Source organism: Lepidochelys kempii, chromosome 6 (genome assembly GCF_965140285.1).
Source record: "Lepidochelys kempii isolate rLepKem1 chromosome 6, rLepKem1.hap1, whole genome shotgun sequence".
Lineage (NCBI taxonomy): Eukaryota > Metazoa > Chordata > Testudines > Cheloniidae > Lepidochelys > Lepidochelys kempii.
Genome location: NC_136385.1, coordinates 120,467,732 through 120,485,224, shown reverse-complemented (window position 1 = coordinate 120,485,224; position 17,493 = coordinate 120,467,732). Strand labels below are relative to the sequence as shown.

At 45.1% G+C, this 17,493-nt stretch overlaps 1 protein-coding gene across 1 annotated transcript in view; it reads left to right on the top strand.

Annotated features, from left to right (window-relative positions):
• PRKCH (protein kinase C eta) overlaps positions 1-17,493 on the top strand; it is a 168,778-nt gene that overhangs the window by 137,992 nt on the left and 13,293 nt on the right. Inside the window, exons 11-12 of the mRNA XM_073349907.2 lie at positions 5,171-5,309; positions 6,313-6,501. Of these exons, the coding sequence (XP_073206008.1) occupies positions 5,171-5,309; positions 6,313-6,501 (328 nt within the window). The remainder of the gene's footprint in view (positions 1-5,170; positions 5,310-6,312; positions 6,502-17,493) is intronic.

Here is a 17,493-nt window from a genome sequence, read left to right as displayed (position 1 = left end):
GGAATTGCAATACCTGACATGAGAGGTCAGGACTACGATAATGGTGCCAACATGAGAGGAAAGAACAGAGGAGTACAGACACGGATCCGAGAGTTAAACCCTCGAGCTTTTTTTGTCCCATGCAGTTCTCATTCATTGAACTTGGTGATTAGTGATGCAGCATCAGTTTCTAGTGAGGCTACTGAATTTTTTAATGTAATTCAAAGCATCTATGTATTCTTCTCCGCAACATCTGGGAACATCCTCTCTGACACTGAAACCACCGAGTGCCACACGATGGGAAAGTCAAGTGGAGGCGATAAAGCTCATCAAACACCAAATTCGGAAGATAGATGATGCCATAGTTGCCATTATGGAGGATAATGCTATGACAGGAACTGTTCGTGGGAGAACAGTGGCAGAGGGAAATGGAATCACCAGAAATTTACATAACTTCAAATTTCTGTGTGGCTTAGTGTTGAGACATGACATGCTGTTTGAAATAAGTGTTGTAAGCAAGAGACTCCAAGGTGTTGACCTTGATATATCTGGAGCAATGGAACAACTGGACAAACCAAAGTCATACCTACGGTCTTACGGGTCAGATGAGGGATTTCAAAACGTTCTGAAGAGTGCTCAGAATTTAGCAGAGGAACTTCACACTGAAGCTATTTTCCCACCCATTCAAGAATACAAGAGTCACCAAAGAAGACGACATTTTGTTTACGAGGCATAGCATAATCCCATAAGAGACCCCAAACAACAATTCAAAGTTGAATTTTTAACCAGGTGCTAGATTGTTAAATACAGACAATTGAAGAACATTTCATGCAGCTCAAGGAACACAGCAGTATATTTGGGATGTTGTATGATATTCCAAAACTCCTCACTATACCTGAAGAAGACCTACACCAGCAATACAGGGCACTAGAGACAGTGTTGACACATGATGACATGCGAGATATTGATGCGAGTGATTTAGGTGATGAACTGAAAGCCCTTTTAAGATACATTTCAGCAGGATCAACTCCAAAGGCTATTCTGGACACTATGTGCACCATGGCAAAATTCCCAATAGTGCAGAGGAAGCCAAAATGTGCAAATATTGCAGAGGGAACCAGGCAAGTTGTACATTTTTTCTGGAAAAATTTTGATCTTTAAACTGTGTGACAAAGCTCTGTCCTTGCCTTCGTGGGTCCTGCATTTCCTGGCGGATTTCGCTAGCCTCAGAGGCTCACTGTGACCCTCCATGTAACCCTTCTCTCTCTAGAGACAAGGGTCACAGTCTACTGAGCCATTTTCATCATAAGCCAGCAAGGGAGGTGAGGAGAAGTTATCCTTCCTTGGACGGTCTCTGTTGTCTCCCAGTCTCAGTGATTAATCAGGGGGCAAAGGGGGGAGGGCCCAGGCCCACCCTCTACTCCAGACTCCGGCCCAGGGACCCTAATAGTTTCAGCTATGGTAGCTGACCTTTTAGAAACATGACATGTACAATTCCCTGGGCTACTTCCCCCACAGCAGCCCGCACTTCCTCAAGCTCCACTTCACCCTTACCTCAGGGCCTCCTTCCTTGTGCCTGATATGGTGTGTACTATCAGTCTCTCCAACAGCACAACTTCCTCCCACAGCTCCTGACATGCACACCCACCTGACTGACTGGGAGGCTTTTAACTAGTTTCAGCCAGCCCCTGATTGGCTTCAAGTGTCCCAATCAACCTAGCATTCTCCCTGCCTTCTGGAAAGTTCTTAATTGGCCGTAGGTGTCTTAATTGACCTGGAGCAGCTGCCATTTCACTTATCCTGGTACCAGGGATTTGTTTAGCCTGGAGCTAATATATCTATCTCCCACTACTTTTCTATAGACATCTGGCCTTGCCCCGTCACAACTGCCAACATAGCAAATGCACGTGTTCTGATGCAAGAGGCTAGAACAGCTCCCTTTTTGTCACTTCTTCCATGTCTAAAATAAAAGGATGCGTTAAACTGACACACTGTAACTACATGTAGAGACAAGTGCTTCATTCCTTCGTATGCATAAAGTCCTTATTCCAGTAGGAGTTTGCCTGCAAAATGATTGCATCAGTACTGCATGACCTCAGAATAACAGCATAACAACTGCATAATGACCTTCGAAAATATCCCTCCCTTTATTGCTGCATGACACTACTAAAAATGTTGACTGGAAAATGCAAGCGTTAAGGGAATCTAAGGTAAATCTGACTTTGTGAGTGGGCTACTTTCCAATTTCATCAGCTTCTTGGAGTTCTTGCTGCTGAACTGAAGAGCGCCTTGTAAATCTTTAGAATCCTGGTTTTTTTAATTTGACCTCATTGGTTCATTTGGCATAAAGAACAGTAGGACCAGTGAATGCAAAGCAGCAAGTATACAGATTTAATACCATTGACATCACTTGAGAAAACCACTGACTGCGGACAGGGTTAGTGAAGAGTGAAATAAACCCTTTTGGGCATATCCTATATTAGGAGCCAAACTTGGAGCATCTTGCGACCAAGCAACACTCAATTAATACCCCATTCTGGGCCACATGAAATAATAAAATGTGAGCTTTAGATTTCACATCTCTTAAAAAGATGCCAGTAGGTGCAAATGTCCACTGTGTTGCAGTGTGGGACAGACGTTATTAACAGGATTGATATGGAAGCCTGAGAAGCCCCCAGGCTGGAGCTTTGCTTTGATGTGGTTAAAACTGTACTTGCATCCAGAACGTGAGTGGGCAGCAGCTGGTTTAAATTTAATGGGAATTACACAAACAGAGATTCCTTTAGGGGGCACAATGAGCTTGCACCTGCAAATGCTCCTTTCATACTGGTGCGCTAATGATCATATTGTATTGCCCAGTTAACAGGGAGCCCAGGGCTGCTGTAGCTCATTGGATGGGAGGCAGTGGAGATGCTAGACATGGCTTCCAGGCAAAACAGGCCCCAGTGTTGCAGCTCTACTATGAAGCCTGAAGCTTGCTTAAACCTCACAGCCTCTGAGAGGGACTAAAGCCTTCAAGGACTGTGGCTGTACCTGGTTTCTCCCTCCCTCTCTCATGTATCTATCTTGCCTGAACCTAAGTAAAGAGTTTCCATTCAAGCTGTTTCCAAGAAACGTAGTAAATAGTGAATCTGCAACCACTTGGATTTTATTTGGGGTATCTCCAAGGCATTCACCTATTCATCAAAATGCCTTGCCCACCTGCATATTTGTAGTGGCCCCCAAGCCAGTCTTGCCTAGAACCAACAAGGATTTTACTGGATATAAAGAATAATCTGCTGTTTTAACCACTTTCCTGCAAATTTCTGGAAAACAGGGCTTGCCTTTATGCTTGGAGAGGTTTCCTGATGTACCAGTAGCACATAGCAGAATTCCAGGAACTCTAACTGTAAACCACTCTTTAAACCACACTGCAAGGTTGTCATGACCCAACACACGTAATATGTTTCTGTGTCCTCCTAATCCCTTCCAGGGTTGGTTTTGGCCCATAAGGCTTTATGACCATTTTTCATTTTAAAAAGAAAAACTCTGCTACTGGCTTGCATCCCATCCAGAGCAAACGCTGTAGTGTAACTCAGGAGATCAGGGTTCATTCCTGGCTCTGGTGACCTTGGGCAAGTGACTTAATCTTTCTGCACCACAGTTCCCCGACAGCTAAATAGGGATAATTATTTTTCCTTTCTCCCACTCTCTTGTCTATTTGTAAGCTCTTTGGGGCAGGACCTGACTCTTACTAACACGGTTGCCTAGCACAGTGAGGCCAATTGCTCCACTGTAATAGAAATAATAATAAACTCTGTGGTGTCTCAACGCTAGTTTAAGAGATGTTTCCTGTGGTGGTTCTGATTATAGGACTTCTGAGACAGAGTGGGATAACTGGCCTTCTCATTTTCAGGGCACTGTAGTAGAGAAGAATGGTAGCCCAATGGTTAGAATGCTAGCCGGGAACCTGGGTTCTAGTCCCTTCTCTGACATAGGCTTCCTGTGCCTTAGTCTCTGTGTGCCTGGGTAAAATGGGGTAATAGCCCTGCTGTAACTCCTTGGTGTGCTGTGAGGTGCCCAGATGCCATGGCAATGCGGGGCCATATGAGTACCTACATTAGATACCCAGAATGTCTGTCCAGCTCAGAGCTAGTGCGTCTGCTCTGGGACCAGACCAGAACGTTTGGGTTGTACCACACCAGGAAGGCACTGACGTATCTGACAGAATGCTTGGCAAGCAGAATATGTTCGAGAGGCCAAGTCACATATCTTTTCCTCAAGACCCAGGAAGAGGAAACAGAGCCCATTCCTATCATGTACACAGGCGTCCTGCTGTTGATGTTAACGTCACTGGGGCAGCTCTGTGACAGTGGTTGCTTCCCCCCCATCTGCGAGTGTGCGCAGGATAAGCCTGACAGCTGAAGGGGCCAGATGCCAAGAGCTGGAGTATATTTTCAGGAAAGCATTGCCTGGGTCTGCAGATGGCTCCAGTGCTCTCTGGCCATGCTCCTGACTGCACTTATGACTGTGGAATATTCTCTGGGGCCATCTCAAGGTCAAGCTGCTGACAAGCTTCCTACACTGCTTGATCGTCTAGATTCTCTGTTTCTTGGACTTAGCTTAAACTACGGGCTTCCATCCCGATAGATGGTGAACTGGAAAGTGCATATTTCCTATGTTCCTATTCTATTGGGTGCAGCCGCTGGACATTTTGACAATAACGTGGGGATGGGATAAGAAATCATAAATAATAACAGGATTCTTGGCAGCAAATCCTCCTCTTGGATACAACCTCACTGTGCAACCTCACTGAAATCAGGGCAACTAAGAACATTTAGGCCTTTGTGTATGTAGAACTATCACTCTGCTCGAACGCATCTCAAAACTGAATTAGCAGGGTGTTCTGCAGGCCAGACTTGTCGTGCTTTAGGAAAGCCACGTGGGGAAGTTCATACAAAACCTGACCACATTAAATCTGGCTCAGCCCAACATTATTAGTTCCTCCCTTCCACAAGTGCCAAATTCATGCACACCGTTTGTTTTTTCAAAAGATGATGGTGCAGTTGGCCGCTGGGTCCAGCGATACATGTTTGTCCAGGTTTTATTTTAAGCTCTGGAGAGTACGGACTGTGTCTTCGTTTGGATTTGTACAGCTCCCACTACGCAGCAATTGAAATAATAACAGTAATAATTGTTGTTGTTGTTGCAGGGATCTGAAGCTGGATAATGTGTTGCTGGATCACGAGGGCCACTGCAAGTTGGCAGATTTTGGCATGTGCAAAGAGGGGATTCGCAATGGAATTACTACAGCAACGTTTTGTGGCACACCGGACTACATTGCTCCAGAGGTACAGGAAACCCTTCTTCATTGGAAAATCCATTGAGCTGTTAGTAGGTCTGGTTTCAAAGCAACGAATGAGATCTCCACTTAATTTGGCTGCATCTTATGGGGCTGACAGGTGGAAAGTTTGGTCTCAGAAACGCACTGAGATTTACAGCCCCATGGGCTAGTGAAGACTAAACAAATCTTCAGATTGTTATGGGCTGATACAGGGGCATCAGCTCCCCTGGGGGAAAAGAAAATGCATCTTGAAAAACATAGATGCCAGACTGTAGCTGCCAAAATGCTGGTTACAGCAAATGGCACAGGTACCATCCCAGTGTGGCTGAAAGCAAGCTGCTGTCTCCCTCGTTCCCCAATTCCCTTCTCTGCCTCTGTCTGTCCCCCCCTCCCACCCCCGTCATTCATCTGTCTAATTTTAAAATGAATAAACACAGCTTTAAGAAGCACCTTCCCTCCAGATCCTGCCAGATCCTGTAAGTGCTTCCGTTACGCTGCTGGATTTATGCTCTGTGGTCATGCTTCCTCTGCCCCACTCCTCACACTCATGCCTTCTTTTGCTCTCACACCCCTTCCCTCCTTGAGCTGGAAATGTGTTTTTGGAGCCATGTAAGCCTTTCCTTCTGGGAGGCAAAGGGGAGTGAAGAGGCTCAAGCCACAGACCCAGCTGATCCACCTCTCTAGAACAATTCGATTGAAAAACTTTTCAGCTCCTGCTCAGCACATTATTTTAAAGAGTCTGTTCCGAAGCATGTCTGGTAAGTGAGTACAGCTAGCAGACCCCTTGTTTATTGGAGATGTAAATCAACGGGTTGCCAGCTGGACATGTACATCACAGAGGGGCTCTGAGAAAGGAGGAATGGCAAGCACAGAAGAGAATACTCTTAGTTAATATGCGGTGATGTGTTTTGTTCACATTAATATTCCATAATCCATTTTCTCCCCCACTTAGAAAAACAATGGTTAAGCCCAGTGAGTAATATTTATCCCTTTCCTCATCCCCATTGTAGATTCTGCAGGAGATGCTCTATGGTCCTGATGTAGACTGGTGGGCTATGGGAGTGCTGCTGTATGAGATGCTATGTGGCCATGCCCCTTTTGAAGCAGAGAATGAAGATGACCTCTTTGAAGCCATTCTGAATGATGAAGTTGTTTATCCAACCTGGCTTCAGCAGGATGCAGTAGGGATCCTGAAAGCTGTAAGTTCCTTTGCTTTTGTGTCCTGTGTCCTTTATGCCAGCTCACACCAGCCTGATGTGTTCTTTAAACTAATAGTTGATATCATTGATGCAAATAGAGTTGGGTGAATAACTGATGTTTCAGTTCCCTGGCAGTTCCCAAAAATGGAAAAAAATAATTAATATTTTGGCTCAGATTTAACTGAATTTGAAGATTCTGGAAAAAAATGTAGGGGAATCAGGTCGAACAAACATTTCATTCGACACAAAACATTTTATTTCTGGGAGTTTATAAGAGGCTAGATTTACAGAGTGGGGAGGGGATTGGAGAAGAAGTTAGTGTCTTCCTTATAAGCGGGCTTGGAAGGGTTAGATTTTTGTCGGTAAACATTGATTTCACCATACGCCCACAAACTGATGTAAAAATATTTCCATCTGTAATTAAAATTTCCAATAGGCAAAGCAAGAAATATGCTGCTTGAGAACTCATTAGAGTTTTGGTTTGAAGAGATTTCTTTTTGTATGTTGTGACATGTGAAGTTGTGTTTGAACAGTCATAAAGCTTTCTTGTTGAATCTCAGTGTCTGCTGACATTAAAGAAGTATTGTGTGACACACCCAATAATTTCCCACAACTGTGAAAGTTAAATTGATAAAAATTAAAAACAAGCTTAAAACCCATAATTTTTGCACAAATGTGAAAAATCAAATCAATAAAAAAAATCTTTAAAAGGCTTAAAAATAACCATCGATATTATCCATCAAAGTTATAAAAATTGAATTCTGCTAAGCCTACGTATAAGTTTTATCCCAGTATATGGGAGACCTGCGTTCAGGACTCCCCTCTGCCTGATATATAATTCAATAATAATTGGAGCAGGAATTTGAGCTTGGGTTTCTCTCACTGCAGGAGAGTGTCCTACCCACTTGGCTATAAGGTCACTCCCTCTCTCTGGCCCAGAGACTGTATAATTATGTATGCAAAGTGTAACAGCCTCCATAGGAGTGAGTGAGAAAGGCCTACACTAGGCTATGCTATAGGACAGGGGATACTGCACTCTCCTGAAGTGTGGGAGACCCGAGTTAAAAAGCATTCAAAAAAGTTAAAACGAGGGGGGCAGACACACTGGAAGGCAAGTGGATGAGTGGAGTAGCAAGGATCCTTTCATTACCTTGGGGTGAAGGGTAAGTACTGCAGTGCTAACGTGTTCACCTGCTGCTTATATCCCCTAACTGATTCAACAATCAGGCCGGCAAGCAACATGCATGCTCCCTCTTAGACTACATGATTGTAGCACATGCTCATCTTCCATAACAGAAGCGATACTGTGCTCAGCATGTACCATCAGATACCATGTTACTTCTGTGTGAGCGAAGCAGGAAATATCTGCGGTATCTCAGATAGTCCTATCTACTAACTGTAGGTAATGTTGACTTTCCCAAGGGGATCACTAGAAAATTCTCATTTTTTAATGTTTACAATGGAAAATCCCTCACCTGCCTGGAGACCCGCTTTGGAGAGGTCTCAACAAACAGTGTGAGGAAGAATGATGTTGTGATTAAAGCTCTGGCATGGGACTCAGGAAATCTGGCTTCAGTTCCCACCTCTGCTACATACTGCTGTGTGACCATGGACAACTCAGTCTCTGTGCACCTCAGGTCTCTACCTGTAAAATGGGAATAATAACCCTTCCTTTGTTCATTGAGATTGTAAAATCTTGGTGGCATGGACTGTCTTTTACTTTATGTGCATACAGTACCTACCACATCGGAGCTGCTTGGCACTGCTGTAGGGAGTGGAAGGGTAGTCCAGGGGTTAAGGCACTCACCTAGGATTTAGACGACCTAAATTCCAGTCCTTGCTCCACCACAATCTTCTTGTGTAACCTGGGCCCAGGCATTAAGCCTATCAGTGCCTCAGTTACTTCCTTACCTTGCAGCAGCATTGTGAAGGTAGGTACATTAAAGACTTTGACATGCTCAGTCAGATACTCTGTTAATGCAGGGAACACCATATAAATACCTAACATAAGTAATTAATGATTTGAGAAACACCGGCTTAAATAAATGCAGCACCATAGCAACAACTCTATAAAGGGCAGTAATCTAGTAACAAAACTCTGGAAATTGATGTGGAAGGCTTCTGTGGGATATAAAGCAGATAATACGGTTTGCAACATTGTCAGCACATCCATAATATTCCTAAAAGCACACTAAAAACAAAATCCATCTCCTGAGGAAGGATTGTGCTATGAAATCCATAGGCTCCGGCCAGAGATGATCACTTTTCTCATTGAAGGCTCTCTTGGGCTTGGAAATCTCTCAAAACAATTTAAAAGGAAAAAAAAAGATGGTGGTCCAAAGCAGTGGAAATTCAAGAGCAGTATTTGAAGTGCTAGATCAGTGCTCTTAAATGCTTCGGACAATTTATGTCCTGGAAAGGATACCTTCTTAGGTGTGTGAGTGCCAGCTAATCAAAAACCAGTTCTAAACCAGATTGAAGTTGTACTTTCATACATTACCAGGAATCTTATGTAAGCCTGAGACAGAGTGCGAAGTGTGATACAGTAGACGCTAATCACCCAAGAAAGAACGAAGTGTAATATGACCTATTTCATGTCAGAACAAGGTGAAGGGGGATTAAACTGATGACATTTTTATTTCACTAATTACAACAGGCACCTCGGCACACCAGCTGGTGCAAATTAGATTCACCCCCAAGCTGTTCTGCCCCATGCTGGCGCCAGGGCAGGGGCAAAGAATCAAGGAGCTCTCTAATCATAGTCATCACAGTAAGCTTTCAAACATGTTACTTTAAGTAATCTTCGTGTAACTGCAAATAGTAGCATGGTGAGTGGAATTGGTGAAAGAGGGTCAGGTTTCAGGAGGGGCCTAATTCAGTAAGACACCAGGGTGTTTAGGAATGTAATCGGAAGCCAAGCAGCTCCCTCAAACTGTAGACCAGGGGTCTCAAGCTCAAATCACCACGAGGGCCACATGAGGACTAGTACATTGGCCTGAGGGCTGCATCACTGACACTTTTTCATATAAAGATACAAAAGCCCCGCCCCTCTGCCCCGGCCCCACCCCCACTCCATCCCTTCCATGAGGCCCCACCCCTGTCCTGCCTCTTCCCACCCCTTCCCCGCCCCCATTCCAACCCCTTCCCCAAAGTCCCCACCCCAACTCCAACTCCACCCCCTCCCTGCCCCTATTCAAACCCCTTCTCCAAATCCCCGCCTCTTCTCCGCCTCCTCCCCGAGCGTGCAGCTCCCTGCTCCTCCTCCCTCCCTCCTGGAAGGCGCTAAGCGCCTGGAGGTAGGCAGAGGAGCAGGGATGTGATGTGCTGAGGGGGAGGAGGACGGCGGGGGAGGGGAGCTTGGTGGCCACAGGAAGTAACTCGAGGGCAGGGAGCTTGGCGGGCCGCAGCAAATAGCTCCACGGGCCACATGTTTGAGACCCCTGCTGTAGACCCTCAACATAATGCATAAAGATCTCTCTCCTACAACACTTTCTCACCCTAGCATTGCTCATTGCTCATGAAACACAAACCAGAGCAGAACTGCCTTTCTGCACTTTACAAGCATTGCTTGCAAAAAGCTGTGCCCTGAAAGGAATTTCTGCAATGGGAGAAAATGGGGCATGGAGGGAGAAGACTTTAAAGTACTGAAGTTATGAGCAGGTCAATTTCAGAGCAATAACCAGGAGTCTGTGATGAACTGATGAGAGTTTGCATCACAGAATTTTATATATGCCATTTGGTTCAATTCCTTACACATCTGTCACTTTCCAGGTGGCTGCTGCTTCAGGTGACTGCACCAGACATTTTTATTTATGATTGAAGAGATGAAGTCACTTTTTGCAGCGCTAAGACACTTTGTATATCTTGAGCATGAGCTCCCTTTAGTCCCTAATTAATTGCTTTTGGTTACAGACCATTTCATCAGGTAGTTTCACTGGTCCCTTCTCACTTTCTCATGTTGTACTTTCAATAGTGCCAAAGCACATCAACTTTAGAGAAAAGGCAACTCTTTGTAACTAGATACAAAGGGATGTTTTTGGCCTCTAAATTCCAATGAATAATTGACATGCTTGTTTGCTCTTTACCTATTTTTGAATTGTAAGAAGGAATTTTAGTGCTAATAACTGAATTTATATATTTGCCACAGATATTAGCTCAGTTCAATATTTATATATGAAGTTCCCATATAACACACTCTAGTACAATGTGGGTCTTTGTTCCCCTCTAATGGTTGGTCTCTATGAAAGGATGATAGCTTACTATAGCTGCCGGTTGGGAGACTTGCTCAGGTGGTAGAGGACTCCTGCTTTTAACATTCTCTACGTTACTTATACGGTTTCTATTACTATAGTGTCTGAGCACCTCACGGTCTCTACTGTATTTATTCTCACATCATTCCTGTGAGGCAGGAAACCATTAACTCCATTTTACAGATGAGGCACTGAGAGACTAAGTGATTTGTCCAAGTACTCTGACACTACAGTGATGGGCATGGTAGAAGAGCCTATATAGAATGGAACAGATCACACATGAGGTCTGGCAGAGCATGAATTGAACCTGCGTCGTCTAATACCAGACCAATGCCCTAACTACTGGACCATCCTTCCTCACTAACAGGCCTGGCTTGAAACCTTCAACAGTTCTAGTAATACTAATGAATGCAGAGCACGAGTGACACACATCCCTGAAACCAAAATCAAATTCTCCCTCCAGCCAGAATGGCAAAGGGCCATCAAACTAACTGGGAAGATATTTGATCTGCTAAACAGTTGGCCTTTTGAGATTTTTTTATAAGTTGATACAGAGGATAAATAAGCACAGGAGCAGTTTATTTTTGTGTATCGCTTTATGCTGTGGTTCAGCATCATGAAGTTTGGGGCCTATTTCAAGTTGCTTTTCACCACTGTTCTTTGCACAGCTCCCTCCACCCTAGAAGTCATCTGTGCTTGTATCCTGTGAGGTAGGTTGCACCCTGTGCATCTTTGTAATTTCCTGAAGGTTGCCACTATCCATTCTCAAGTGCTGATTTAGGTCATAAGCTTTTGTTTGGTCAGCAGCTGTTCCAGAAATGTTTTTGAGCATTGCTGCTGTAGGGAAACAAAAAACAACCTAAATGCACATGGAGCCTGTGTAGAAGCCAGAGCAGAAACCATTTGTGCTTTAAAAAGGAAATTGTTCCTTGTTTCCCCTTCAATGTTTTGTGTCATTTTAAAAATGTTTGTAAAGGGCTGGAGGGAAGGGCAGGCTGATTCTGAGCTGGTGTAAATCAGCAAAGCTGTGTTGGAGTCAGTGGAACTATGTCGGCTTACACCAGCCGGGGACCTGGCCCATTAGCTGTAACTAGAGCTGTGTGAGTTTCATTTTCCAACTTCCGTCTCCCACTACTCATTATCAGCCCCAAAGTAATTCTGTTTAGCTATGCCAGGAATGAATCTGGCCCCTGCTCCTGCTGTATAAACGTCTATAAAATATACCCCCTCAAAATCCTCCTTGATATAAGCTGACCTAGTTACCCCCATCTTCTGGGGAGGACTCTGTGAAAAGGAAACTTGTACTGGAAATGTCATTATGCAAGTTCCTAGACAGTGACTCACATTGGCTGTGTGTAGCTAGGGGTTCATTTTAACACAGAAGTCTGATGTCTGATTTGTCACTAGTGAACAATAACATTTAGAGTGGAGCTAATGGTATTCCAAGCAGCTGGAGATCTTGGGATCCCAGCCGTATGAATTACCACCTGAAATATGACTGTCTTTTTCATCCTTTTTGCCCAGGAGCATCATGGTATATCTGATTTCAGCACCATCACTATAACTCTAGTTGAGTTCATATCTGTGTGCTTTTCTTGAGTATGATCCGATCCTGCACCAGCTTGCTGGAAGTTTTGTTTAACAGAAAAGGAGACATGTTAAAAACCAAGGCTCAAGGAGCAATGGTCTAAAGGGGAGGTAAAACCATGAAAGGTACACAGGCTTTCTGCACCTGGCTTCAGGGCAAGGGGAAAAGGAATGCTTGGTCTACACTACCAAAATCCACACCCCTGAGCGAGATAGTTATACGAACCTAACCCCTGATGTAGACAGCACTATGTCAACGGGAGGGCTTCTCCCGCCCATATAGCTACCACGGGAGAAGTTCTTCTGTCAGCACAGATAGAGTCTTCACTAAGCGCTACGCTGCTGTAAGTTTAAACGACCCCAAAGACAATGGAGTCATTACAAGGGATGATGGTGTGGGTAATAGATAAAACTGGTAATCAGTGGGCCAAAGGCTTGGAGATTTGAAGATGCTTTCCAAGGTTTTCTGGAGCGTACCAACTGTACTAAAGCCTCACTCTACAAGGTAGGTAACCTCAAGGGTTAAGGCATGGTAGCACCCCAGGATAGCTTTATCCCTGCCTTCTCAGCCCAGAGCTTCTAACCATCAGCTGCCCCGCCCCGCCTCATATTTGATAGTCAAATGAGGAACCTGGTGCTCACTGGGAGATGGCTGCTAACTTCTGTGCTCAATGTGAGCATTCAGACACTTTCTTACACTCAGACACTCCTCCAAAAACTGGTGTGGATCACAAACTAGACTTCAGGCCTGCTGGAGACACAGGTGCTGGAACTGGGAGTGATGCTGCACCCCCTGGCTTGAAATGGTTTCTATCATATGCAGGGTTTACAGTTTGGTTCAATGGCTCTCAGCACCCCCACTGTAAAAATTGTTCCAGCACCCCTGGCTTGAGATGCATATAATGGAGAAAAAGTAGTATTATTTAAACCCTGCTGTTGTTTGACCCTGTAGAGGTCAAAATCAAGACTTGGGGTAGGAGCCTGCAATGCTGATTTTGAATGAAGAGTGAATAAGCTGAAACATACTGCAAGAGAAGAGTCAGATGCTAGAAGGACAGCCTGGGGTCTCAGTAGTCTGTGTTCAACACGTAGTTTGGAAATGCAGGTGTAATACTGAGGGGTAATCCTTATGTTGGTGAGTTAGCAAAAAGAGCATTCTCCAGCCTCGATGAGGCTGTAGAGGGGATGATTTAAAGAGCTAATGGGCATGGTTATAGGAGCTAATCCAATCCTGCTGGCATAGAGGTGCCCGAAAAGTACTTGGATGTAGTGATGTTGTCAGAAGTACAGTGACAAAAAGAGGGGAAAAGAAGACACAGGAAGTTGATCTATGTTTATAGATCACAATTATCTAGAATTGACACTGACTCAGAAGGCAAATTCTCTGGTTTACCAAACTGTCTGTTGCCACAGGTCGCTGAGTTCACTTCCTTCTGTGGTTGTCTACATAACCCCTTTGATGCTGGTTAACACTTGCAGATGTCTGAACCCAGCATTAAAACAAGAGCAGCAAAGTTGAGTACCTGTCATGAAGGATTTCTAATGTCAATTCCTGAGCAGAGTGGTCAGTGTTATCGCTGGTCCTCCATATTTCTCTTTATCACTTATTCTTTTATTGAATTTGTTTTGAAAAATATAAATAGATCAATGAATAGGAAAAGCCACTCTCTCAAGTTCAGCAGAAGTTAGCATATTTTGTCCCATATCTTTCCTTACTATTCCTCATATCAACGCACTTCCAGAATCTTATTGTTGCCTCTTTTCAGCTGAGTGGTGAGCCAATTTGGAGGCCTTGCTGGGTTGTTTCCATTAGGAGGAGAAATTGATGTTGGGAGTCGGGTATCTCTTTGTTCAATCCTGTTTATTCACAAAGAGTGTACAAAGTTCTGCTTCCCTGTGCACAGTGGGAACAAACAACAGGAGGCAAAGAGTCCTGTGGCCTTATTGGGATCCAGGAAGTGGGCGGGCGAAGCTCGCCCACTGCTAAAGGATCCCTCCCAGCCTAAGGGGGGGATCCACAGGACCTGGGAAACCAAATAATTACGGGGGACAACTAATGAACAACAGGGACGGGAGTGCGGTCAAAGGGTCAAACGAAAGGAACCGGACGGGGACACCGAGCAGAGAACCCCGGACAGCGCCCACCGCTCCTCAAAAGCGTCAAGGGAGTCAGTGGATGCCACCCAGAGGAACTCTGCCCGGAGGCGTGAACAGACAGAGGATCGGAAATAGGCCCCACAGTCGCAGGAGACTCCATCGGCCAACCTCCTCACCCTGGTTTTATAGATGTCCACTTTAGCCAGGGCCAGGAGGAGGTTGACCAGGAGGTCCCGCGACTTAGTGGGGCCACGGACAGGGAGTGCATAGATAAGGAGGTGAGGAGAAAAGTGCAACCAAAACCTTAACAAAATATTCGTGAGGAGCCGGAATAGGGGCTACAACCTGGCGCACTCCAGATAGACGTGCGGCAAGGTTTCTCTCACACTGCAAAAGGGGCAGGTGTCCGGGATTGGGGTGAACCGCGCCAAGTACATGCCCGTGCTCACGGCCCTGTGAAGGAGCCGCCAACTGATATCCCCGGCGGGCCTCGGGACTAAGGTGGAATAGAGGCTGGCCCACCGGGGCTCCTCACCCTCTAGAGGTGGCAGGAGGTCCCGCCACTTTGTGCAAAGAGTCCTGTGGCACCTTACAGACTAACAGACGTATTGGAGCATAAGCTTTCGTGGGTGCATACCCACTTTGTGGGATGCATGTAGTGGAAATTTCCAGAGGCAGGTATAAATATGCAAGCAAGAATCAGGCTAGGGATAACGAGGTTAGTTCAATCAGGGAGGATGAGGCCCTCTTCTAGCAGTTGAGGTGTGAATACCAAGGGAGGAGAAACTGCTTTTGTCGTTGGCGAGCCAGTCACAGTCTTTGTTTAACCTTGAGTTGATGGTGTCAAATTAGCAAATGAACTGAAGCTCAGCAGTTTCTCTTTGAAGTCTGGTCCTGAAGTTTTTTTGCTGCAGGATGGCTACCTTTAAATCTGCTCTTTTGTGTCCAGGGAGGTTGAAGTGTTCTCCTTCAGGTTTTTGTATATTCCATGACAACTCCAGTTGGGAGTTTATGTCTCTCACGGGGCCTATCTGTGCTCTAGTTCTTGGCCACTGGTGCACAAGATAGAGAAAGAGGGAATTGGGAGTTTCTTCTCCGGATGCAGTCAGTCATGGAGAATCTCCCCATAGTACTCGAGAACATGTAGAGAGACAACTGGATATAGTATCGCTCCAAACCGTATGACTTCAGGAGAGTGTCCGTTAGTGGCTGAGCTCCATCAGCTGGGATGTGTGTCCTGATCTAGTATATGAACACATGTCTGGAGGTCAAAGGCCCCTGCACTGACCCCAATGTGCCCTCTGAACCTGTTTTCAAGAGACTGAAGCTTTTTTAACAGCAACGGTTAAACATGGAACCAGGTGTCTGCTCCCACCCCGTGGCCCCAGGATAGTGTATTTTGGGATACTGACTGAGGCTTTTTCAATCCCACTCCAGAGGGACTTCTCATTCAGGGGCTCAAAGACAGGATTCCAATACCAAAGTACGCCCGAGTGACAGGCCAGGGTGACTGGAGCAGATAAAAGCCCTGACGTCTATCTCCAATCAATCAAGGCTCTGAAGTCTTTCAGAGCAGAGCACAAGGAAGGTCACTTAATTTTCAATAGAGAGAGAGAGTCTTCTGTGTAGAACTCCTAACAGCTACTTAAAAGTTTAATTGTTTATTATTATCACTATTGTTTGTGTTACAGTCCTGCCCAGTGGCCCCAGTCATGATCAGGGCCCCATGATGCTGGGTGCTGTACGTTCATACGAAGGCACCGTGCCTTCCTCTGCCTCCCCCAATTTTAATCTTATTAATCAAAAAAGCAGAGTACAATTTTCTGTAAAGAGTTGTCATTCCACTGTAGCCCATAAGAGCAAAAGATTTGAGGCTAGTTCAGAGCCACACATCCACCTTGTAACTGTTGGAGAGAAATGAGCACACCAAATTTCCCAGAATGCCCTGCTGCCAGGGTGCCTCTGTTTGCATGTTGCTTTGAGGTGTGATTCAGCCGTCCTTACTTACACTGAGTAGTTCCACAAGTACAGTGGGGCTACTCAGAGTTAGGTACTACTCAGGGTGCATAAGGATGGCAGAATCGAGCACTAAAAGCAGCATGCTAAATAGGGGAACTCTGGTAGTGCAGTCTGGTCAATGCTTTGTGTGTTCATATAAATAACACCATAATTGCACCTTTTAATCAAACTCTAGTGCAGTGAACCAGTTTGTTTGTATAGATTAGGTAGAGAACAGTGTATAGAAAACAGGGGTTTTCCTAGTTTGCAGATGATACCAAGTAAGGAAGCACAAAAAATGGTGAGGCCCCCACAAAAATGCAATTAAAGCAGAGCTAAAATCATTTTAATCTCTTATGTGCTAAGTGCTAAATGTAATTCAGTCCAAGCAAATGGAGGATAATCGCTCCAAACTGAAGTGCTCAGAGACTGAATCTGTGCCAAATGAGCGTACCACAATCTGGCCAGAAACTAGATCTGAGAGATACTGAAAAAAATTCCCCTATGGCCCTCAGTGCAGGCAAGCAGCAGTAAAGAAAGCAATGAGAATGCAGGAGAAATAAACGATACATCCTAGGGGATGTCAACTTTACCAGCTATATTGGTTACACCTGGTGTAGGACAACCTTACGCTTGCTCATCAGCATACTTTTACAAAGGCCTTCCCGAGTCCATGAGGGAGAGCATGCAGTCATGAGCCTCAGTCTCGTCCCAATCAGCAACCTGAAACTGTCATTAGTTAGGAGAGATGGTGGGAGAGACCAGGGTTCTTGCAGTAAAAAGATTTTTTTTTTTAATGAAGCAGATTTTTGTAAAGAACATGATACGAGCAAACTGCTGCCAGTGCCAGGGGAGCAGAGAAACAAAATAACAAAATCCATAGGACTGAGCTCAGCTTTCTGCCTCAGCGCCCCCCCCCCCCCCGCCAATCTTAAGCCCAGTTTGGCCCCTGTGCAAGTCAGAGCAACCTTGTGACTGCTGTAACTTCTGGTGGCTGGTGTGCTCTCCAGCTGCACCCCAGAATGCATCCTACAGTGGACTGGAGTGTGCGAGGGGAGAA